Genomic DNA, 25,584 nt, shown 5'->3' with positions numbered 1-25,584 from the left:
GGAGTCCATTTTATTATGATTCATGACTTGTATTGGATAAAAGGATCCTTTTTTTTTTTTTTTTTAAGATTTTATTTGTTTTATTTGACAGAGATCACAAGTAGGCAGAGAGGCAGGCAGAGAGAGAGGAGGAAGCAGGCTCTCCACTAAGCAGAAAGCCCGATGCGGGGCTCGATCAAAAGGGTCCTTTTTAATGTCACTAGAGCCGTTGAATTTAAGACATACTCTCAGCCTTCTCTGTGGTTCATCATGTATTTTGTGTTAGAAATAATCCCTAGAGTCATTGTAGATAATTTTTGGTGAGTAAAAGATCTTTTTGAGATGGTGTGCTATGTAGACTCAAGTGCAAATTCCAGGACATGGGACTTAAACTTACTTGTTTTGAAGTTGACTGTGGGAGAGTTACTGAAATCATGGTCGTCATAGAGGAGGCAGGAAGGCAGTACACAGAGTAAGTCGCCTCAGCATTTCTTTAATACTTGATTGAAGAGCCAAGGATTTATTTGGGGATCATATTTTTAGATCTAGCTGAAAATATGTGTTCTGTTTCCTGAGTGTGAGTATTACATTGATATTAAAGTTTACCTTCTTAAGGCCGTGAATTTTAACTCCTCTTTCTGAATGTGAAAAATGATTGCCACATTTATCTGCTAGTATGTAAGTTGGTGCCTGAGGCGCATTTCAATTTGAGAACCCACGTGAGTCAACAGTCCTATGTTGTTAACATTGTTTGAAGATTCATTGTGTTTGTTTCTTCTAAATTAATAACTGCCTCTTACGGTAATAAGGAATTTATTAAAAAATATAGCACTGAAGCATTTCTTTGGAATGTAAGTTCAAACTGGGGAGGTGTAGAATGAGTACAGTTTTATTTTAAACTGGTAAATTTGATTTGGGGTTCAAGTAATGTGTAAATTAGATTATTTTCACTCATTTCCTAACTTTGTTCTGAGTTTAGAGATGTTAATAAGTTTATTGTGAATTGGCATCTTGTGAATATATAAGCTTTTATCACACTAGATTTATATTGCCTGTGTTCCTTTAACGATCAACCTTGAGACAATGATACTAATTAAGCTGGTACCAACCTAGAAATAATTTGCATGTGGTGCATTAGGAAAAAATTGAGGATTCTGATACAGCAGTAGAAATGCTGGCCTGGAATTCAGTCTACCTGGTCACATCTGCCAGTAACCAGTGACCTTGAATGGGTTATTTTACCTTCTTGGATCTCATTTTCTTGTTCTGCAAGATGCAGATTTTGGAGAGACTCAAGGACCACTTCAGTACTAGCATTCTAAGACTCTCTGATTCTGAAATTCTTTCTAATGGCTACTACAAAGCAGGAAATAATCAGCTTTTATTCCTTGAGTTATTTCCCATAGATTGTTTTCTGCCTATTAAAGCTCAACAGAAGTTTTTGCCTTACTTAGTGGCATAATATCTATGCCAAGATGCAGTGCTTACTTACTGGCTTTCAAAAGAACTAAAAGTATTTTTCCTGATTCTGTGCTCATTGTTAAAGAATAGAGGGGAAAAAGTATAAAGATAAAAATCATCTCCAAATTTTCTCTGTATTTATATACATATGCACATACATACAGACATATACATATATACATAGACTTGTATAATGTCATATCCATTATATAAGTTTGTGCCCTTTTTTTCCACTTAAGATTAAAAAGGGAATATTTCCCAATTATTACAAACAGTTTAATGGTATCATCCGAAAACACTGTGTGACCGTCATATAAAGCCTCTGTTTATCTCTTCATCCTCACCTTCAAAAAAAAATACTCTTTTCCTCTGTTAGTTTTCAAAGCAGTGTATTGGTATCCTAGCATTCCCCTAAAGGTGAAAGTGACATTTAAAAAATTTTTTTATTTGAACTCCTTACATCTGTCCCACACTGCTCTTGCCTTCAACCCTCTGTTGTCTTTCCCCACATACACACACTTCTGTCCCCACTCCAAGCCTCTGTCCCACCTTCCCTCGACTACTAGCTGTTCCCTCCCTTGCATTTCGTTTTCCTTCTACTGGAGAGGACGCTTTCAGCTCATAAACATGCCATAGCTTGCCGGTCTTTAAAAACAAACAAACTTCTTGACGTAGATTCTCTTCTTGTTTTTGAAAGGATAAACTGTTGTTTGTTGTTCCCACTCCCTTCCCTCTATTCTCTTAGTCTCTTGTGATCTCTTTTCTGTCCTCAATTCTTTCAAATACTGACCATTAAGCTCTCTAGAATCCTTCCAGTTGCCAAATGCTGCAGTCACTCTTGAGGCCTTGTCTTCTGTGGCCTCTCTGCCTCACCTTACATACTATTCAGGTTTTCTTTTTAAAAGTAACTCTATTTAGGGGCGCCTGGGTGGCTCAATGGGTTAAAGCCTCTGCCTTCGGCTCAGGTCATGATCTCAGGGTCCTGGGATCAGGCTCTCTGCTCAGCAGGGAGCCTGCTTCCTCCTCTCTCTGCCTGCCTCTCTGCCTCTTGTGTCTGTCAAATAAATAAATAAAATCTTTAAAAAAAAAAAGTAACTATTTAATTTCAGAAATAGTATTTATTTTCAAAAACTTAGAAGCAGATAAATCACTACTAATAGTTTGCTACATTGTTCTTCTTGACATTCTCTTATTTTCATGAAACCATTTTCTCCTATTGTATCTTTTTTCATTGGCTTCCTGTTCCTCCCATTTATTTGGTAAATTTCCTTCCTTCACCTGTCCTTTAAATAGTGGCATTCTCCAGTGTTCTGCCCTTGGCTTTAATATTCTTCTTAACTTTCACCTTCTCTTTGGGTATTTTCATGATGGCTTTTTAAAAAGAAGTTAATCTGTGCACATACCCACACATCCTCACACAGTAAAATGTACACATGCCTACAGTTTCAAAGCCTGTAATTCCAAAGCCTGTTGTCACAATAAGTCATTCTTTTCCCATTTCTCTTCCCTAGAATCAACCACTGGGTTATACTTCTAGAGACAGAATGTATGTATGCTAGTACATATGAATTTATATATTTACTTATATAATTGTTTTCAGAGTGTTTCTGTATAAATGGCAGTATACTCCATGCTTATTTGCATCTTTTCCACCTAACACTATATAGGAGATCATTTTATATCAGTGTATAGAGATCTATTACATTTATTTTAGTGGTAGCAAAGTGTTAAAAAGTTTTTTGTATTCCTCTTTCCTGCCACTGCCTCTTATTTTAGAAGAATTCAAACTTACAGAAAGATTTAAAAAACAATACAATTAGCACCCACCTGTATACCTACTTGCACTTCTTTTTTTCTTTCTTTCCTGAATCATGTGAAAATAAAATTGTAGGTATCATGACAAGTTTATTTGAAAATTTTTCAGTATGTATGCCTTAAGGGCTAGGAATTCTCCTGCATAATCACAATACCTTTATTACACCAAAGGTTTTTAAGATCAATGCAGTATTATCTAATATAAAATTCATATTCAAATTTCTACAGTTGACTAAATATCCTTTATAGTTTTTTCTCTCTCTCTCCATTCAAGGAGCCAATCAAGAATTAAGACTTACATTTGATTGTCCTAGGCCTTCATTTAACAACTGTTTAAATAGATGACTGAAGTAGGATCTCTAGAGCCAACTCTTTCCTGAAGTTGACTTAAATCTATGAAATATAATTATTTGGATGTCACATTGGCCCCTCCCAAATCACATGTCCAAAATGAACTCAGTTTTTTCTGCTCTCAAACCTACTCTTCCTCCTATATTCCCAACTTAGTGAATGCTATAATTCAAATGTTGCCTTAATAAGAAGGCTGGAGTCATCCTAGGCTCTTCCCTCTTTGAGACCGTATGTGCTATTATTCCCTTAGCCTGGAATTCTCTCCCTACTTTGTCTACCTTTCTACTAGTTCATTCTTCAAGACCCAGATTAAGCTTTACTTCCTTGACCTTTTGTTTCTCCATGCAGGTTTAGATGTGTCTCCAGTCGTCTCCTTTTATACCCTGTACACACACCTGTCCCATCAATTATCACTTTAAGTGGGAATTGTTGGTTAATGTATCTGCCTTCTTAATCAGAAAGTAAGCTCCTTGAGTTCATATGGATTTAGTTGTCTTTTGTTCTAGGTCTAGTAATATAATACCTGGCCTGTAGGTGTTTAATTAATATTTATTGAATGCAAAATACAATGGAAAATGCACAGACAATCTTTGGCACGTAGAAATAGATTTTTTTAAGCTCAGCTCAACCTGGCATACATTTATTGAATTCCTGCTATATGCAGTTTGATGCAAGTAGTAAGATTGATTTTCTGCCTTGAAGGAAGGTTAGGGAAGTGGGATAAATGGGTGAAATGGGGGTCAAAGGGTACAAACTTCCAGTTATAAACTAAATAAGTTATGGGGATATAACATCAACATGGTGACTATAGTCAGTAATATTGCATTGTATATTGAAAGGAGATAAGAGAACTTAAGTTCTCATTACAAGAAAAAGTTTGTAACTTTGTACGGTGACAGATGATAACTAGATTTATTGTGATCATTTTGCAACATATACAAATAAAGAATTGTTACGGTGTGTGCACCTGAAACTGATATAATGTTGTATGTCAGTTATACCTCAATTAAAAAAAAGACAGGTTGGAGTCTACTTGAGGTTAAGACCAGTATACTTAGAAGGTAATCTAATAATTCGATAAATGATGCAGATGGTAGCCTCAAGGAGAGAGGAGTTGGTGAATGATTTTGAGTACTTACTGTGTGCCAGTTACTATTCTCTGTTTGTAAATGTTATTAATCTGTACAACTTTTATTTTTTTAAAAAGGAAATTGAAGTTAAATAGTCCAAGACTATACAGATAGTAAGTAAAGATTTAAACCCAGGTCTGACTGACTCCACAAACGTGCCATTAAGTGTTCCAAAGGCAATTAAGAGAGTCATAAAGTGATATTGTAAATCAAGGGAAAAAATAATATCCAATTGTAGGGTAATTAAATCAGTGGTATAGGCCCACAACGAAAGGTTGTATAATCGCTACAAATCATGTGGTTGAGAAATACTCATTATCTTAAAGTATTTATGATAGAATGTGTAGTACTAAAAAGCAGTATATAAAAGTATGACTCCATTTTTTTAATGTACATGTATGATTTTATAGAAAAGATTGGAAGAAAATGCATGAAATGGTTAGTGGTAATCATCCCAGGGTTATGATATTATAGACTATATGCATTTCTTCTTTGTAACAGTCTATTTTCCAGATTTTGTACAATAAACATAAGCTTTTATGATCAGAAAAAAAAATCATTTAAAAAATAAAGGACTAAGAAAAAGCAAGCAGAACTTAGTCTTATAATTATTAAAGTTAGAAATGTTTCATGAACAGGGTGCCTGGGTGGCTCAGTGGGTTAAAGCCTCTGCCTTCGGCTCGGGTCATGGTCTCAGGGTCCTGGGATCAAACACCGTACCGGGCCCTCTGCTCGGCAAGGACCCTGCTTCCTCCTCTCTCTGCCTGCCTTTCTGCCTACTTGTGATCTTTCTCTGTCAAATAAATAAATAAAATCTTTAAAAAAAAAAAGAGAGAGAGAAATGTTTCATGACCTTCCTTGGCTCTGAGGTGGAACAGGCCTAAGCATCCCAGACAGATTGATGGTTCCTATTTTAAGAGCATCTCACTAAGATAAGCAACTCTCCTTCTGCCTTATGGTCAGTTCTATTGCCCAGTAGCAAGTGGGAAAGGAATTTTCTCTGTGTATTATTTCATGAAGACATGGGCATGAGAGACACTCCCATGTCTTGTGAAAATTTTCATTGTTTAAAGGTATTTTTTCTAAAATAAGGGCCAAATGTAAGGCTCCTGTCTGGGCTTTATGTTTCACTTTATAAAAACACTGAAAGAAATTTAATATATTTAAGAGGATTCAAAAGAGAATAGAAAAACACTTGGGTTTTCTATTAGTTTTGCATCAGTTTGAAAAACATTCTTTATATGATGTATCTCTTCTGGGTGTCTGTATTCTCACACAGCATGTGTCGCTGTTCTCATTGGGATTTAGCACACTCTAGTGGACAGTAACTTTTCAATTTTTTTTTAATCATGTCAAATTACTTTATTGGACATTTCAGTGATGTGCTTACCTGATAGTAAGGTTTGTCAATATCTATTTGAGTCAAGTAGTAATCCTAGTGAGTGGGACTGACTTATAGGCCACTGGGGTGTTGTACGTTTTATGGGGTTTTTTTGTTTGTTTGTTTGTTTTTTCAATAGAGAAGAGAGGTTTTTTACCTTATGTGGAAACTTTCCCATTGGCTTTCATCTTTTCTTGGGTTGACTAAGAAAAGAGGCAGAGCTGAAATAAAATAAGAGCAATTATTTGGGGTCTCAGAATTGTAGCTTGAGGAGCACAGATTTGGTAACAACCCAGATTGTGTCCCTTTAGGTTACAAAAGTCAAGAGCTTAAAAGAAGACAAAAAAGGAATGTTTGTATGTGTCATTTACAACGAATTTTGTTTGATGTTGGCAGCAGAAAACCAATCTTGGCTGAATATAATTGGCTGCTAAGGTTGTCCCTAAGCAAATTCTCTTACTACAGCAATTGCGGTTCGGGCAGAGTCTTTAGAATCTTTGTAGTTTGGCCCAAATAAAGTTCTTAGCTTCATCTGGTGAGGATGTACATAAAGGTCCATCTCCTTAATGGCCTCTAGCACCATTTTAAAACCCCTTGACGTAAGTGATTTCATTTCATTTCATCTTGCACATATGGGTAAGGTGAAATTGATGGGTCAAAACATAAAGGAACACTGGTAGTCTTTCTGTACCTCACACTCCTTGGAACTTTCAGGACTCTTGAGAATTTTTACATACCACATTTTGATTGAAAATTTGACCATTTGTGCATAAACATTGCTGTATCCTATCCTGATGGATTGTTTTTGGAAATGGGCTTCCACCAGGAAAAAAGTAATTTTTAATTTTGTTTTTGCAGAGTGATGGTGAAGATTTTAATTACATTGTTGCATTTTTCCTTGGAACAGCAGCCTGCCTTTACCAGGTAGGTTCTCTCCAACTTTTGAGAAACACTTTCCTATTATTGTTTGTTTTACGTATTCTCTTATTTGTGCACTTCAAATAAATAAAATGTCTGAGATCTTTACCTCTCTTTAGAGCCTCTGTTAACTTTATGATCTACATCTCCATTTTGAATGGACCTGGATCCCAGTGTACTTAATGTTAGCACTCTTCTGTGTCAGGTTTCAGTGGCAGTATGTCATCTGCCTGTGGCGGTAAAGGCTACTTCTAGATTTTTTGGTGATGGATTATTGAGCCTCAGGGCTCTGCTTATACTTGAGCATGAGGATTTTGTACTTTTGGGCAAGTCTGAACAGGAAACAGCCAAAGCGGATTTTAGGATATTTAATTTAGTAGTGAGGAATGGGGTGGATTGCCAGAGCAGAGAAATTGGAAGAAAGGAAATTAGTTGGGAGGCGATTCCATTACTTAAGGCAGAAGGCGGTGAGAGAGTGAACTCTGATAATGGCAGTAGGGATCAGGGGTGAGGGAATGACACTGAGGAGGAAGACTCCTAGGACCTAGACTTACAGAGCCAGGAGGCTTTGCACCTGGTGATAGGAAAATGGGTACTGGCATTCCTGAGAAGAGAGGAAGCACAGATTTGTAGGAAAGGGAGAGGTGACCATGCCAGTCACTCAAGCTGAGGAATGTCTTTGCTGAAATGTGGTACAGCAGGCAAGACCTTTTGTCCTAACTTATAAGTAACACATTTCTCTGGCTTGCGTAGGAAGAATGTTAGAAAGATTGAGGACTGCAAACATAAGGCTACCTACAACTCAGAAGTCTCTAGTGAAATACTTTGAATATATACATTTGACTTTATGTAAAGATAGATTAAAGATTTTAGTTTCATATTTTTTTAAAGCCCCTAGTTTTCTTAATCATTTGTATTTAGAAATTTTCTATACAGTTTGACAGATTTAACTACAATGAATGACATTTCATGCAGGAAATGTGAAAACTTGTATTTGTTAATGTCACAAATGCTTTAATTTTATGAAATATTCTTGTGTAGATTTTTTAAAAAACTTTAATGTCTACAATTCTGTCACACAGAGGATATTATCTCATTTTTAAAAATGAGAAATTTGAGGTAGTTTGGGTACTATCCAGAAATCATATAGCCCAGGAAGTGGTAGAGTCAGGACTTAACTCTGGGTCTTCTGATTTTAAATATTGTGTTCATTCCAGTATATTATGCTGTCTGTAAGCAAAATTTCTATATTTGTATAATTTCTATAAGGTTATTCAGTTAAAATTTTATAACATATGCATTATTTCATATGATTCTAAAACAATGTTAAGTAAATGTTAACTTTAAAATAATGAGTAATTCTTGTAAAATATACTTTTGGCTGTTTTGCCTTAATGAAATAATTTTATTCCTTCATTAATTTATATTTTTAAAAATCACTTTTTATCAAAGAGCCTTAATGAAATTTTTTTTTAGTTTAATTTTATTTTTTCAGTGTTCCAAGATTCATTGTTTATATTTTTAAATACTACTAATAATAGCAAAATGTATTGAGTTCTTACTGTGTGCCAAGTTCTTTATATTCCTTGTACCCATTAAATCCTCACAGAAAGTCCCATGCTAATCTTGTTTTCATTGTCATTTTTCACTGAGGGCTAGCAAGGTCTTATCGTCAGTGCCTCCAGCCCCAGTCTGCGCGACTCCAGAGCCCCGCTGTTGCCTTTAGAGAGGCTTTCTAAAGGCAGACCGCTGTTACATTACCTGGAACAGCTGAAAATCGTTCTCAGAGGAGACGGTCACCCAGGTGTTCTTTTACTAGAGAGAAGTTAAATGGATTCGTGCTTTAAAAAAGAACAGTAGAGGGGCGCCTGGGTGGCTCAGTGGGTTAAAGCCTCTGCCTTCGGCTCAGGTCATGGTACCAGTGTCCTGGGATCAAGCCCCACATCGGGCTCTCTGCTCAGCAGGACACCTGCCTCCTCCTCCTCTCTCTGCCTGCCTCTCTGCCTACTTGTGATCTCTGTCTGTCAAATAAATAAATAAAATCTTTAAAAAAAAAAAAAGAATAGCAGAAAGTCAGTTTTCTTTTTGACAGGCATGAAACTGCACACTTCCCGAATATGCTGAGCAGAGTGACAATAACGCTGGTTTTTTTTCCACAGTAAAACCTGCGTGATTATATTTTACCTTTAACATGCTCCATCTCCAGTTGTGAAGTCGTTTTTTAATCCCCTTTAGATCAGACCTCAAGAGCTACGACTATGTAGTTTCTTGGCTTTTTCTCCAGGCTGGGGGTACTTAACGGACCCACAGAACTCAGCCAGATAGGAGTAATCTTGCTATGGAACATTTGAAAGAAGAAATCAAAAGATCTAGAAACCAGAGACTTCTCTTTTTTCCTCTCAGTGCTTTATTTTGAAAACTCTCAGACTTCCAGAAAAGTTGAAAGACTAGTACACTTAGAGCCACCAAATTATTAACATTCTGCAACACTTTCTATATCTCATTCTTTTTGTATGTGCATGTGCATAGTGTGTATATTAGTTGTCTATAAAGTAAGTTGCAGATATGTATGTGAGTATAAAGTTGTTTTTCCTATTAACCTTTTTATTTGAGTTAATTGTAATAGCTGTGAGAGAGATATATAACCTTTACCTGAGTTTCCCCCAGTAGCACCATCTTGTACAACTATGATACATTACCTCAGCGAGGATATTGATGTCAGTGTGGGCAGATACAGAGCATTCATATCACCACAAGCACCCCTTTGGTTGCCCTTTTAGAGCCACATCCACTTCTCTCCTGCCCCTTCATCTCTGGCAACCACTAATGTGTTCTCCATTTCTATAATTTCCTCATTTTAAATAATGTTATATAAAGGGACCCATATATAGTATGAATCTTTAGTGATTGGCATTATTTTGCTCAGTACAATTCTCTGGAGAATTTTCCGGGTTGTCACATATATCAATGTTTGTTCCTTTTTGCTGCTGAATGGTATTCCAGGGTATGGATGTACCACAGTTTGTTTAATGATTCACCCACTGAAGGACATCTGGGTTTCCAGTTTGGGGCTATTATAAATAAAACTGCTATAAACATTCATGTATAAGATTCTGTGAGAACATAAGTCTTCATTTCTCTAAGATAAATGCTTAGGAGTCCAATTGCTAGGTCTTATAGTAGTTGCATGCTTAGTTTTATTGAGACAGACACAGTTCTCCAGAGTGGCATTCCATTTTACATTTACATTTTTACATTTTACATCACTCACATCAGCATTGTTATGAGTGATCCTGTTTCTCCACATCCTCTCCAGCATTCGTTGTTACCGCTGTTTTTTATTTTAGCCATTCTGACAGATGTGTAGTGATCCCTCATATTGATTTTAATTTGCATTTCCGTAATGGCTAATGATATTGAACATTGTTTCAGGTACTTATTTGTTATCGATGTGTTCTCTTGGGTGAAATATCTTTTCATGTCTTTGCCTATTTTCTACTTGGATCATTTGGTTTTTACTGTCAGGTTTGAGAGTTCTAGCCATCAGCCCTGTGTCAGAAATGTAATTTGCAAGTGTCTTATTCCAGTCAGTAGCTTGTCTTTTCATCCTCTTAACCAGGTCTTTTGCAGAGCAAAAGTTTTTAATTTTGATAAAGTTCATTTTATCAGCTCTTTCTTTTATGGAAAAATATTTATGGTATCAGGTCTAAGAACTTTTTTTTTTTAATTGAAGTATAGTTGACACATAGTACTAACTAGTTTTGAGGTGTACAACATAGTGATTCCACAAGTTTATACTCTAGGCTGTGCTCACCACAATGTAGCTACCATCTGTCACCATCCAATATTATAATTCCATTGATTCAAGTCTAATACTCTTTGCCTAATCCTGGACCCTGAAGATTCTTTGTTTTCTTCTAAAAGTTTTGGTTTTATGTTTTACATTTAAGTTCATGATCCATTTTTAATTAAATTTTGTATAAGATTGTATGAAATGTGAGACTTAGATGATTAGATTGGAGAGTTTGTTTTTGTGTTTTTGGTTTTGTGTTGTGTTTTGTTTGCTTGTGGATGAATAGCCAATTGCTCCATTTTTTGAAAAGGCTTTTTTCTCTCCCCTGAATTACTTTTACATCTTTGTCAAATATCAATTGGACATATTTGTGAGAGTCTGAGTTTTATATTCTGTTTTATTGATCTATGTGTCAGTCTCTCTGCCAGTACCACATAGTATTGATTACCGTGACTGTATAATCTGTATTAAGTTCCATTTTCTTAATTGTTACACAGTTATTCAAATTCTCTTTCTCATAATACATGGATTATGATAGTTTGTATTTTATAAGGAAGTGATCTATTTCATCTTACCAGCTTTACATGTGTAGAGTTGATTGTAGCATCCTCTTACTATCTCTTTGCTGTCTGTATGATCTGTAATGATATTCTCTATTTCATTCTTCATATTGGTCAGACTTACTTGTTAATTTCATCAGTTTTTTAAAAGAACCTGCTCTTTGTTTTGTGTTTTTTTTTCGTATATTCAGTTTTATTGATTTCTCCTTATTATTTCCTTTTTCATGCTTGCTTATGGTTAATTTGGCTCTTCTTTTTCTAGGTTCTTGAGATGGGAGCTTTGATTATTGAGAATTTTCTCTTTTGTAATATATACTTTTAGCATTAAACCTTTCTCTCTTTGAGCATTTTATTATCTGTGTCCCGTAGATTTTGATATGTTGCATTTTTTCATCTTATTTTTTTAAAAATATTTTATTTATTTATTTGTTAGAGTGAGGGAGAGAGAGCACAGGCAGGCAGAGTGGCAGGTAGAGGCAGAGGGAGAAGCGGGCTCCCCACGGAGCAAAGAGCCCGATGTGGGACTCTATCCCAGGACGCTGGGATCATGACCTGAGCCAAATGCAGCCACTTAACTGACTGAGCCACCCAGGTGTCCCTTCATCTTACTTTTTATTAAAATTTTTATTTTTTTATTTTTTAAGTTTTTATTAAATTTCAGTTAGTTAACATAGTGTAATATTAGTTTCAGGTGTAGAATTTAGTGATTTGTCACTTAAATACAACACCCAGTGCTCATCACAAGTGCCCTCCTTAATACCCATCACCTACTTCACCTGTCCCTCTGCCCACCTCCCTTCCAGCAGCCCTCAGTTTGTTCTCTGTGATTAGGAGTCTGTTTCCTGATTTGCCTCTCTTCCCCCCCTCCACATTTCTTCTGTTTTATTTCTTAAATTCTACATATGAGTGAGATCATATGGTGTTTGTCTTTCTCTAACTGACTTATTTTGCTTAACATAGTACTTCCTGGCTCCATCCATGTTGTTGTAAATGGTAAGATTTCGTTCTTTTTTATGGATGATTAATATTCCATTATATATATGTTTATATAATGGTTTACACACACACACACACACACACACACACACACACACCATGTCATCTTTATCCAGTCATCAGTGGATATTTGGGCTCTTTCCATTGTTGCATTTTTATTTTCATTTATCTCAGTGTATTTGAAAATTTTTATACTTGTGGTTTCATCTTTGACCTGTGGATTATGGATTATTTGGAATTGTGTTTTGCTTCCAAGAGTTTGGGAATTTTCCAGTTTTCTTTCCGTTATTGATTTCTAGTTTGATTCCATTGTGGTTGGAAAACACTCTGTGATTTCAGTTCTTTTAAATTTGTTGAAATTTATTCTGTGGCTCAGAATATGGGCTGTCTTGATATATATTCCATGAGCACTTAAACAGAATGTATATTCTACTGTAGCTGATTTCATGCTCTATAAATGTCAGTTAGATCACGATGTTTGATGGGTCTCAGTTTTTCTGTATCCTTGTTGATTTTGTCTCGTTCTATCGGTTGAAAGAAGAGGAAGTTTTTTTGTTTTTTTTTTTTAAGATTTTATTTATTTATTTGACAGGCAGAGATCACAAGTAGGCAGAGAGGCAGGCAGAGAGAGGAAGGGAAGCAGGCTCCCTGCTGTGCAGAGAGCCCGATGCGGGGCTCGATCCCAGGACCCTGGGATCATGACCTGAGCCGAAGGCAGCGGCTTAACCCACTGAGCCACCCAGGCGCCCCAAAGTTTTTAACTCTAATTGTGGTTTGGTATATTTCTCATTTCAGTTTTATCGGTTTTTGCTTTGCACATTTAGCTCTGTTTGACTCATTCACATTTAGGATTATTGCCCTCTTGGTGTACTGATCCATTTATAATAATATATCATTATATAATATCTTATATAATGATAACCCTCTCTAGCCATTTCTTTTTTTTGGAAATATTTTTATATTTATCTGATATTAATATAGCCATTTCTACTTTCTTCTCATTAATGTTTGCACAATATATTCTCCATCTTTTTACTTTCACCTTGCTTGTATCATTTGAAGTGAGTTTCTGGTAGATTTAAAAGCTGTTTTTAATCCACTCTGCCAATCTCTGTTTTTTAATTATTGTGTTTAGGCCATTACATTTACTGTAGAATCGATACATTTGGGCTTAAGTTTGCCATTTTTATTTTTTGTTTGCTGGTTTTCATTTTTATGTTTTCTTTTTCCTATCTTTCTGTGGGTTACTTGAACATTTTATAAAACTCCATTTTGATTTATCTGTAGTGTTTTTGAGTTTATTTCTTAGCATAGTTTTTGTTTGTTTGTTTTGGTTTTGTTTTGTTTTGTTTTGTTTTTTGAGAGAGAAAATGCACATGCATGCGAGATTGGGAGAAGGGGCAAAGGGTGAGGGAGAAAGAATCCCAAGCAGGAATGTGGGCTTGATCTCATGACCCTGAGATCATGACCTAAGCCAAAAACAAGAGTGGAACGCTTAACAGACTGAGACACCCATGATTCCCTCTCCCCTCTTTGTATGGTTTTTAAATGCTCTAGGTATTGTGTTATACATACTTTTCAGTTTTTTGGTGTTGTCATTTTACTAGTTCAAATGAAACATAGAAATTGTATTTCCTTTTATGTCCCTTTGCCTCCCACTGTTTATAATAGAATTGTCTTAAATATTTCCTCTACCTATATTTAGAACCACATCAGACAGTGTTACAAATGTTTATTTCAGTCATCAATTTAGAAATCTCAAGAGGAGAAGGAGAACCTATTATATTATTTTGCTGACTGTTCTTTTTGCATTCTCAGTGTTCCAGGGTTTCTTCTTTTATTGTTTCCTTTCTGCTTAGGTATTTTCCTTTAGCCATTCTTTTAGGGTACATCTGTAGGTGTCAAATTCTGTTAGTCTTTCACCTGAGAATGTCTTTATTTCTCCTCCCACAAGAGAACTTACTAACTACAAAGGGAAAAATAGTAACTTCACAGTGGAGAAACCTGTCAGACACCACCTTACCAAGAGATCGAAGTTAACATCACCAATTTTAAGACATACTGCACATCGCCTCTGTGGTATTCTAGCCCAAACTGCATGTCCTCATTTCAGTCTTGAGACAATGTCAGGCAAACCAAAATTAAAGGACATTCTACAAAATAACTGATTGATACTCTTTAGACTGTCAAGGTCATGAAAGAGACTTGAGGAGCTATAACAGATTTGAAGAGATATGGCAGCTAAATGCAAGAGGCAATCCTGGATTGGATTCAGGACCAGAAGAAGGGCCTTAATGGGGCAACTGGCAAAATTCCAATAAAGGCTGTAGATTAGTCTACAGTATTGTATCAATGTTAATTTTGTGGTTTGATGATTATACTGTGGTTATGCAACAAGATAACATTAGGGGGAGTAGGGTGAATAATGTACAAGAACTCTGTGATTTTTACAACTCTTCTCTAGGTCTAGAATTATTTCAAAAGGAAAAATTACTTTTTTAACTTTTTTTACACAGTGAAAACCACTCAAATAAAATAAGTACTTACAGTTCATTTTGCTTGGATAGCAGTCTTCTGTTTAAGTAAGCAAAGTCCTAATTTGTATAAGAAATAAAAAGATTTGGGGCACCTGGGTGGCTCAGTGGGTTAAAGCCTCTGCCTTTGGCTCTAGTCATGATCCCAGGGTCCTGGGGTTGAGCCCCATGTCAGGCTCTTTGCTGGGTGGGGAGCCTGCCTCCCTTCCTCTCTTTCTGCCTACTTGTGATCTCTGTCTGTCAAATAAATAAAATCTTAAAAAAAATTTTTTTAAAGAAATAAAAAGATTTAATAGAACATTTCCACATTCTTTCTGCATTGTTGCAAACACCTTAAAGTCCTTCCTCTCCTGACGCCTGGATAGAATTTCACAATTTCTTCGTCTTTCTTAAGACTTTGTAATCACATATAATTCCTATATTTAACAGATTGTGAATTTAGGCTCGTCTAGAAAACAATTCATTCAACAGATTTTTATTGAGCACTTACTATGTGCCAGGCACTATTCTGGGCACTGGATAAAGTGCCCACTGGATAACAAATCAAAAATCTCTCCTCTCATGAAGCTTAGATCCTATTGGAAGAATATATATAACAGACAAAACAAGCACATTTGTAAAGTGTGTTTATATTGTGGAGAAAAATAAAGCAGGAAAAGGTGACTCCCAGGATTCGGGCTTATGGGGGGGGGGTAATTTCTTTATTCTGTTTTCTAAAATAGCAATAATTACATTCTCTGTCCCCCTGTCCCATCTTTTATTTTAAGACATAACTATTTGGTATTTTATATACATAATATGATCTTTTGTATATATAATCTTTCTCCCTCCATTAGAATTTAAGTTCTGTGTGAGCAAGGGCTTTATTTCGTTACTTGAAACTAAAGAAACAATGCTTAGCTTGTAGCTGGCCCTCAATAAACATCAAATGTTCACTCAGATGCTCTACCTTACTTACTAGTTCCTTGCACTTAATGGGAGAGCAGTAAATATTTGTGGATTTCGTTAATATGTAGATCAGGTTGTGTAAGAGTCCATTTTGCTGTGGTTTGTTTGAGGTATTTTGTACTTTTCTGGGGTGAGGAATGTGTGATGTGCTCAGCCTCTTTGCAAGGGAGTCATCCAGTTGTGACTCTGTTTTAAAATATGATACAAAATGGATCTTTTGACAGTGACAAACATAAAAGGAAAAATCTGCTTTCCTTTCAAGCTGTAGTGCTTTCATAGCTGAATGTCTTAAAGAGGTTACATTATCTTATCTGTAGGTGAAAAATCCTCTTATTCCACTCTTATATTTTACACTGTGGCCTGTTAAAATTTTATAGTAGAAGCATCTATTTCTTTTCTTGTAACCCTAATCATCTTTCATTTTATATTTTGAACAGTGTTACTTACTTGTCTACTACACCGGCTGGCGGAATGTCAAATCTTTTTTGACTTTTGGTTTAATCTGTCTGTGCAACATGTATCTCTATGAACTGCGCAACCTGTGGCAGCTTTTCTTTCATGTGACTGTGGGAGCATTTGTTACACTGCAGATCTGGCTAAGGCAAGCCCAGAGCAAGGCTCCTGATTACGATGTCTGACCCCATCCTTCAGACATACTGCCCTGGCCTCTGGGGGAAAAGGAGGGAGCATATCTTAACTGCCACTGTGATGAAGAGACTGTTCACCACACTCGAGGAGCTCTGCTTTCTTTCTCGCCAGCTATCCTTTTTTGTTTTAAGTCCGCATGGCATGCCTGGGAGCGTGCAGCACCTGCTAGGCAAACCCCTCATGTTAGTCGCGGGATTATTATTCAGAGGAGGAGGAGGCTTCTCTATCCAGGGCCACGACCGTGGAAGAACAGTCAGAAGCCATTTGGAGACTTGGCCAGCGGTTCTGAATCCTTCTGAAGAGTTCAATCAAAAAATGTGTGTGGTACATGCTCAGAGGACCAAGCGGGAACTCTACAGTCTGGGTTCGCCTTTGTGAGGCACAAGTATAGCGCAAATAAAAACATGCCGTGGAGTTTGTGTTTAAAACAACTTGCTAAATATCACGTTATTTGCACACTTACAGTACCCTGAGTTTATGAAGTCCGGGATGGTGTGGAATTGGTTCTTTTTCCTTTTATATTTTTTGCTTGAATCCTAACTCTGGAAATCACTTGGTATAGGAAAAGGCTTCTTATGAGCTTATCTCTAGAACATCACAAGTACTGAGAACATAGTAACATACGTTTCCTTCCTAGACCCTGTCTGTAGTTTCTTTTGAAATCACTTTTTAAACATGGAATTTGTTAGATTATAGCCATCGTTCCCCAGACTTCAATCACTTGAGTATTAACATATACTATTATTTTTAGTATTTATCTTTTAAATCTTAAAATAGTTTAAAGACAAACTAATCTCTACTCCAAGAGGAAAACCAGCATCAATTTACCATGAGTTAACTACGAAATAAAACAAAAAATGTTATGAAATTCTAACTAGATCCTAATGCCCCCCCCACCCCAGGCCCTGAATCTCCGAAGCCTGCTCTTTGTTGCAGTGAGAGAGATCTTACCCAGTATGAAAATGGGGCTCTCTCCGTGGAATTATCAGAAGGGTAAGACTGTAAAGGGAATGACATTTTCACTGTGATTCTGCATTATTCACTTCTGTGTTGTATACCGCCGAAAATCCCCGTGTGTGCTGCCAGTGGTGTGGGTCGTGCCCTCTGGAAACGGCGGCCTGTGCTCCGAATGAGACGGCGACTTCTCCCAGCGGCTCTTTCTATTTTGTGGCTTCGAAGAGTTCAGCACCTTGTATCGTAGAGAACTTGTTTGCGTTTTGATAATAATAAACGTTCAAGCAGCTATGAATTAATAATATAGGAAGCACAGTTTGATTCCACTAGCAAAATCTGCCAACTCTCCTGGTTTTGGAAGGTACCTTCATTAATGATTTTTCTTTTGTTTTTTAAAGAAAAGATTATAAAAGTATATATATAAGGTACTAAAATTTGATAGCCAGAAAATGATGGACCCGTTACGTATAATTCATGTTACTGGGTGTATTTATTAAGCAGAATAGTCCAGAGGGGTAAAGTCGTTGAACTACCGTGTTTGCCTGAACCCATATTATGTAGGTATATCTGCAACTGTAAAACCTTGCTTAACTAGAAGTTTTTGCTGCACTCCCCTTTTAGGAGAATGAGGCAAAAGGAAGACAGTAAGCTTGTAATATCAGGGATTTATTTAAAACAGGAAATTCCATTTCAGTTTTGTGCCTCTAGCAAAACTGCACAGAAGTTATGTATATTCTAGAGCTACCCCAAGATATACTACATGATATTAAATCAGCAAAATCAAGTTGATGTATGTTTGTTATTTTGTACTTTTTTACTGAGCCAGGAAAGTGAAGTAGTTCAGTTTAGAAAGATTTTTCTGAACTAATGGTTAAAACAAGAAGAGTTCTCTTGTAAATAGCCAGCTAGCCAAGAAGATGGAACATTCTGCGATTTTACTATATATTGACACTTTATGGCTCGCTTACCAGTTTGGTTCAGTTTGGTTCTTCTTATTGAATTATTGAATTATAGTGTTTGGTGTTTGGAGCATTCAGCAGGGACATTTTAAAATTCACCAGCTGTCTTTAAAGGCTTAATTTGTTTTTTTGTTTTGTTTTGTTTTCACTGCTCTTTTGGATAATGGGATGTTTACATCTTAATGTATAAATATGAAAATAGGCATAAATAATGTTTATGTATAGAAATGCTTTATTTCATTATTTGGTGTCTGCATTGCTGAGTGTTTATATAACTTCTCTGTCTCTGTGATGTTGCCAAAGAAACTATTATGAATTTGGAATGAAAAATTTTTGCCATGAATGTAAAGTTCTTAAGCTCATTAGACTTCTAAAGTGTATGATAGTAATATCTTCCGTTTATACTGTACTTTTACTTTAAAGAACAAGTCTCTGTTTACCTAATTATAATGAGTTTTGTAGTGTAGGAGAATTACTTGCCTTCTTGTTATGAAGGAGGAAACTAAGGTAATCAAATGTTAATGACTTATCTAGGGTCACAGAGCTAAGCACATACAACTTCTAATCCCTTAGCCTTGGGGCTCTCCCCCACCAGAGTGGGGACTGATGGCGATAACTAAGGTTGTACTCAGGAAATAGGTCTGCTCTTGGTGAAATCAGGGAATTGGGGACTTAATGAGCTCAGGTGTGGTCTGTCAATCCTGGGTATCTATTAGGGTAATTCTGAAATACTGCTTTTTTATTAAGATATGCCGTGAAGGCATAGATACTCTCTTTTATATCCTAAAAATAATTACTTTTTTTTGCTTGGGGTTTTGGGGTTTTTTGTTTGTTTGTTGGGTTTTTTTTTTTTAATCTGTTTTTGTAATGTATTTATACCTGACCTCCTTCCCAAAAGAACTTGAAGCATGATACCAAAATAAGACTTACACAGCAATGGCAATAAAATATGAACAGAAAGGGAGAAAAACAAGATCAGTGAAAATGAAGGAAGAGGGAACATGATGCTGTTATCAGGTGTAAAACTTGACTCTTGAACTTCCTGAAGGTCATGGCTTAGAAGAAGGGAAACAAGTTTTGCACTACTCTAGCTCTGTCTGTAAGTCAGAGTACACCAGTTCCTCAGGGGGAACTTCTTCCTGAGGGATTCTGATAAAAAATGTTGGCACAGGGCTCCTGTGAAATCCTAAAATGAACAGAACCCTCAACTGTTTTAGATATTTGCATATCGTGATTGTGCCTTAAATCCTCAACTTGTAACAGCTTTCAGAATGCATTTAAGAATGTTTGGTGTGGTTAATAGAGGATTTTGTTCCCATTAGGAAAAATTCTTATCCTAAGCTAAAATTGGCTTGAAAATCCATTTGAGACAAATGGAGACATGGAGAATCTTTACCTAATTTTGTAATTTTATGATTTATATCAAGTGAATGTGCTGTCCCTGGATTAGCACATTTATTTTGTATTAAATGTGGTCTTTTTCACAGTGGAATCTAGTCTGGAGAAATGTCTGGCTCCATTCCTATTAAGCCACGTCTAGAATCTCATTTGACTTGATTTGTCAGGGCTCCACAGAGCAGATTTGTCGTATGAGCCTTAACTTATAGGTTGTAGAAGTGCTTCTTGCTGAGATTAGCTGCCGACCCAAAAGGGAGTTGCTTAGCCTTTAATCCAAAAGTTTTACTATGTAACCTGGGGACCCCACTCTGAGCTGTTGGATTTCCAAGAGACACAATGAAACGTGTGTGTGTGTGTGTGTGTGTGTGTGTGTGTGTGTGAGAGAGAGAGAGAGAGAGTGATTTTTATTTTAAGAAACTTTTTGTTCATTTTAAAAGAGCTGTCTGGAGTATGTAGTAAAAGAATGAATAAATTCCAGTTGACCTCAAACATCAAGTGCAGGGGTTAGGGGCACCAACCCCTCCTTGTGCAGTCAAAAATCCATGTATAACTACTTAACTAGTAATAGCCTACAGCTTACTGGAAGACTTACTATTAACATAGTGAATTAACATATTTTGTATGAAGATAAGAGAACATTTTAAGAAAATCTTTTTTTTTTTTCATTTTAAAAAATCTTAAGAGAAAATGCATTTATAGTATTTTAATTGTAAAAAGGTCCCATGTAAGTGGCCATGCACAGCTCAGACCTGTGTCATTCAAGGATCAGCTGTACTTCCAAAGCAGCCAGCACTCGGATCGAATTGAACACTCAGCCTTACCACCAATTACAGGTGACTCCTCAGGGCTGTTGTCTTTGTCAACGGGCAAGCCTTCTTTGTGTTTTTCTGCTTTGTTATCTCTAAGGAAATGCTGCAGTAGAATCAAACCTGATTTTTAGTTCGTTGGCTTTAGTAATATGCTCCCTAAAAGTTAATGAAAGAAGTCCCTCCAGCTCCAAGCGTGATGGATGAGTGTATGTGCAAAGGCTGTGTTGCCCAAGAAGGTAACTCAAGTCGTTCTGTTGATGAGGGCTAGAGGTGTCCGATCATCTTCATCAGTGCTCTGGGACTGCTGCTGAATGCTGACGTTATTGTAGCCTCCTGTGGGAACAGTGAACTTTTCAAAGAGAAACCATGCCTGTGGCTGCCACTATCGAAACTTCTTCCCCGAGTGGCCAAGCTTTCTAGATTACTTTATTTCACAGGTGGAGTCACAGTGTGGAAGCACTGTGTGATTGCAAGTCCTGTGGCCGGTATCAACTTTGGTCATGAACAGTGATTGCCGTTGACACATGTGTACGTGTTTTCTTCTGCGTTGGCAGTGCCAGTGTGTAATGAATAGTCTTAGCACAGCTGGAGACCGTAGGCAATTCGAGAAGAAAACAGGCTTAGTTCTCAAGGAGTTCCTGAAATCAATAGCCTAGCCTTACAAATTGTTCCTGCTACTTCCTTGGTAACAAACAGTATTTTCTGCCTCACCTCACCCACAGTTCCATTGGCCCTTTTCTCCTGTATTCCACAGCACAGCAGTGGGATATAGGGGTTAAGAGGCTTGACCTCAGTCAAAAAATCTAGCTCATGTGGTGGCACCAAGATTTTAATCCAGATCAGTCTTACCCAGAGCTCGTGTTCTTAACCATCATGTAATATTAAGTTAGACAACATGAGAATATGTTGAAGTGTATAAGGAATATATATTGGAATGTATATATATGTAGTCTACATTACTTTTTAAATAAGAAATTGGTCAGTGCTAACTCCTGCATTGTGGATATTCTAGACCGAGGAAGATGATATCCTAAAATCCCTATGCCTATAATTGTACATCGAGACATGTGGCTGCAGGAGGTATGGTGAAATGTAAGTGAGCCTTAGATTTTAGGGCAAGAAGCTATACAGTCTGCTGTTTGTAGTGAGACTAACTCATGAATTAATGATTCTTGATGTAGAATGTTAAAGCTTCACTAGTGATTCATTTATTACAAACATTTGCTTTCTCATTTTTTTTAAGATCATTTATTTTATGAATCATTTATTTAGTGCATGAGCTGGGGAGGGGGGAAAGGCAAGAGAGAATCCCAAGCAGACTCCCCACTGAGTGCAGAGCCCAACATGGGGCTCAGTCGCATGACCCCAAGACCATGACCCCAGCCAAAACCAAGAGTCAGACACTTAACTGACTGAGCCACCCAGGCACCTCTCAAACATTTACTTTTTCTAATTGAAGGACAGAATCAGTTGCTTCTTTGATATAAAGTAATATTTTGGGAAGTCTGCATTAAATGGTCCCAGATGTATCTGAAAACACTAAACGAAAAATAGAACAGAACTATTTGCAATTTTGAATAGTGATTATGAATTTGGAATCGGACTCCCTGGCTCTCCCTTGTTCTGGCATGGTGACCTCAGCAAGCCATGTAACGTCTCTGCCTCCATTTCCTTACCTGTAAAGTCAGGATAGTAATAGTACCCAGGGCAAAGTGTTGCCAAGAGTATTTAAATGAGTCAACAAATACAGAGTACTTAGAGCCTGGCACAGTGAGTGCTAGGACAGCATGGGCCACAACATTGTGGTCTGTCCTGGTGTTACTATTCCTTTCAAGGTAATAAGTCTCTTGCATTGTAAATGCCTCTAAATATAAGTCATTGTACAAAGTTTTCCAGAGATCACCTGCTAAGTGAGGATCCTATTGAAATCTGCCCTGGCAAGCTCTTGGGTGCAGACTTCTGGGCAGGGTCATGAGGGTGCATTCAAAGAGAGGAGAAGGATTTGTAGAGACTTGTGCTTGCTTCTGTACAGGTTCTGTGAACGTAACAATCCATCTGAGGTCAGTGAGCAGGATTATGTCGCCTGGTGTCACCCAGCCCAGCAGTGGCAGACTGTGCTCTCCAGGACCCCACATTCTCCCAGGTGCTGGCGTGCTGTCGAAAGGGGAAGGTGCCTCTGGGAGCCTCACTTGTTCATTGTGGCCCTAGCACTGTGGCGCCATCATTGTTTGATCTGATCTAGTGGGTACTCTTGAATGGTGGCTGCCCTAGTGCCCACCATGTAAGGGCCTTCCTGAGTGTGCATGTGTGTGTGTAGTCTCTGCTCTGATAGGGAGCAAAGGGTGACAGAATGAAGCCAGCAGCCTCCAACCCACAATACAGAAATAACATATAGATGCTGGGGATGTGAAGCTCAAGGCACTCTTTAAAAGTGCAAATGTGACCTGGATTTTAAAAGATTAGTCTGATGCAAAATGCAACCCCCCCCACACCCCAAAAAATCCCACATGAGCCAAGAAGTACCACTCTAGCTAACTGACAAAGTCAAAGCACAGAAGCAAATTTTGCAAACTTGGAAAATAGAGATGCTGACAAACCAGAGATTTCAGGCAGGTCTAAATTAGAAATTGGCTGAGGGGGAGAATAAGTGATGAGGTCCCTCATGGACTCCAGTGAGAACTCTTTAATTCCCCGGCCTAATAGACCAGCAATAGGGAGCGGGCCTTGAGGATGCAGATGCAGTCAGCCAGTGATGGGGTGGCTCCGTTCCGTTCACTAGAAACTGACGGGTGGGTGAGGTTTAGGACTGGCAAGCCAGTTGGGACAGGATGCCTACTTCACCCTCAGCCTTAGACAATCCTCTTCCTTCTCCTTATTGTCTTTCCCCTTCATCCTATCTGCTGGACTTTCTGCTGGGTCTGTGAACTGAGACTGGTCACCTAACCCTCTGCACTGCATGGAGCAGAGCCCTTGGTAGGAAAGGACTCTGGCCACACCGCCGAGGTGCTGCTGCTGCTGCTGCTTCTGCTGCTTCTGCTGCTGCTTCTGCTGCTGGCGTATCCGGAGGAGGTCCAAGCAAAGGCTTTGGCAACTTTGGTTTGAAGGTGATCTTCCCACAGACCGCCCCCCCCTTGGTGTGATGCTTTTCATCTCTCATTTGTCTGTCTTTGACTTTAAAATCTTAAAATCCTGATTTGATTGTGTCTATGTTCGTGCCATGCTTGGGGTCTGGCGCTTGAAGATTGGACAGGGTCACACAAATATTTAGAATCTGAGAATGCCAGAGGAGAAAGGAGCCTCGGAGGTCAGCCATTCCAATGGCCTGACTTGGCTTTGTTTTTGTGTCTGTCGTGAGAAGCAGTGACACTTACAGGTGGGAAGGAAAGAGGCAAGAAGAGGACAGCAAATACAGTATTTCTTGTTCCAAGACAGAGGGGAGAAAAAAACACCCACTGAAGGGCTTTTTTGAAAATCAGAAAGGCAAAGAAAAGCTATAGTACTACAGTAAATGGGCCTCAGCTCATCTGTTGTCAACCTTGAGAAGTGGCAGTCCCTCTGTCCCTGTCAGGTCAGCAGTGTCCAACCGGATGGGCACAGTGGACAGAAATGCCTGTGGGCTAGAGCGATAGCTTTCACCCTGGAGGATCAGAGCAGCCCAGGAGATGCGCCAGTCCTCTCTCCCACCGTCTCCTGGGCCTGGGGGCAAGCACAAGTGAGAACATGTATGGGAAAGCTCTTTATACACTTTGGATCAAGTTCGCCCAAAGGCAGGGTATGGGGGTATGGTATTCCCTGGTCTGTTGTGCCCTCCCCGACCCCATCCCCACAGGTAACACCGGCCCTTCCAACTCTGCTCCTGATCCCTGTGCTAAGTGCTACCTTTTCATGGCCAGCATGGCTCACACTGTCCCTTGGGAGACAACGTGTACAGCATTCATTTTCTTTGGTGAGTGATTATTTGGATTTAGGCAAGCTAAGAAGCTGTGGGTTTTCAGTGTGTCCCTGCACTGCCTACTTGTGTTCAGGAGGCAGCAAGAATGTGCTCAGCACTACTTCTGAGTATTGGCCATGCCGGTGCCCAAAAATGCTTTCCTGGCCTGCAATGATATGGGCTCAGCATCTTTTCCAAGCTCTAGAGGCTCACTTTCTGCTAATCAGCAACTCGTGGTGAGGTTGCAACATTATGGAAAATAATTTTTATTATGTAAAAACCACAGCTCTGGGCATCATTTGACTACACGCCACTTGGGATTCTTGCTTTTGGAAAAGTTCCGTAAATGCATTTGTATTTTTGAAAGTGTTAAATTAACATGACTACCTGGTGAGTACGTAGCTCCAGCTTTCTTGGTGCACCAAGCTTCACCATGCCTTCCCACAAACGTCACTCACCCCACTCTACAATCAAATCCTCACCATGTTGGCTGAAGTCCAGTCTTGGTTTTAATGGCCTTTGCGGTCAGTGGATGTTAGAGCGGTGTTCAGAACTCACTACACGGATCAGTGGTGTGTTTGCTAGTAAGTTTTGCTAATTAACATTGCAGGTATGGATATACTTTTGCCAAAAAGTGAAATCTATAAGGGAGAAACAAATGTGATCTCTGGAATGAGCTCAGTGGAGATGGAAGCAGAAGGGCTCTTGGGAGTTCTGAGTTGCTTTCCCTGGCTGCCCTGGTGTGCGCTAGGTGTGCCTGTGGTTTGCTGGGCCTGCCTGACCGCACTCATCACAGCAGGATAGGGGTTCTTCAGGAGCTGGCCTGCCAACTTAGTCTCATCAGCCCCTACAGGTTGGCCTTTTCATTTGGTTTCCTTTTCTAATTGGTGGACCCTCGCCTGAAAAGCTCTCCGAGTTGAACATGAGTTCTATAGAGTTGCATCCCACACCATGGACAGTGGAACCCTTGCCAAGCTGTCCTGATTCCTCGGAGCAGAGGCCCTGCCTATGAGCAGGAC

General features: G+C 38.3%; 1 protein-coding gene and 1 long non-coding RNA gene across 7 annotated transcripts in view; both read left to right on the top strand.

Annotated features, from left to right (window-relative positions):
* The window catches only part of SEC22A (SEC22 homolog A, vesicle trafficking protein), a 71,676-nt gene extending 54,731 nt beyond the window's left edge, over positions 1-16,945 (top strand). For 5 of the 6 annotated variants that reach the window (XM_032869503.1, XM_032869505.1, XM_032869509.1 and 2 more), the window contains exons 6-7: positions 6,976-7,041; positions 16,304-16,945. In XM_032869503.1, coding sequence (XP_032725394.1) covers positions 6,976-7,041; positions 16,304-16,504 — 267 coding nt within the window. In that variant the 3' untranslated portion in view covers positions 16,505-16,945. Of the gene's footprint in view, positions 1-6,975; positions 7,042-8,530; positions 8,669-16,303 lie in introns of those variants that run through there. The other variant, XM_032869510.1, reaches the window with a different exon arrangement.
* Positions 16,946-17,635: 690 nt separating this feature from the next.
* On the top strand, positions 17,636-19,919 carry LOC116874665. Its single transcript, XR_004384047.1, has 2 exons — positions 17,636-19,121; positions 19,750-19,919. It is a non-coding gene; the product is annotated as an uncharacterized LOC116874665 (long non-coding RNA).
* Positions 19,920-25,584: the final 5,665 nt, after the last annotated feature.

Source organism: Lontra canadensis, unplaced genomic scaffold, assembly GCF_010015895.1.
Source record: "Lontra canadensis isolate GAN:19392208 unplaced genomic scaffold, GSC_riverotter_1.0 scaffold38, whole genome shotgun sequence".
Lineage (NCBI taxonomy): Eukaryota > Metazoa > Chordata > Mammalia > Carnivora > Mustelidae > Lontra > Lontra canadensis.
Note: the sequence above shows the minus strand (reverse complement) of the source record. Positions and strands in the feature narration are given on the sequence as shown.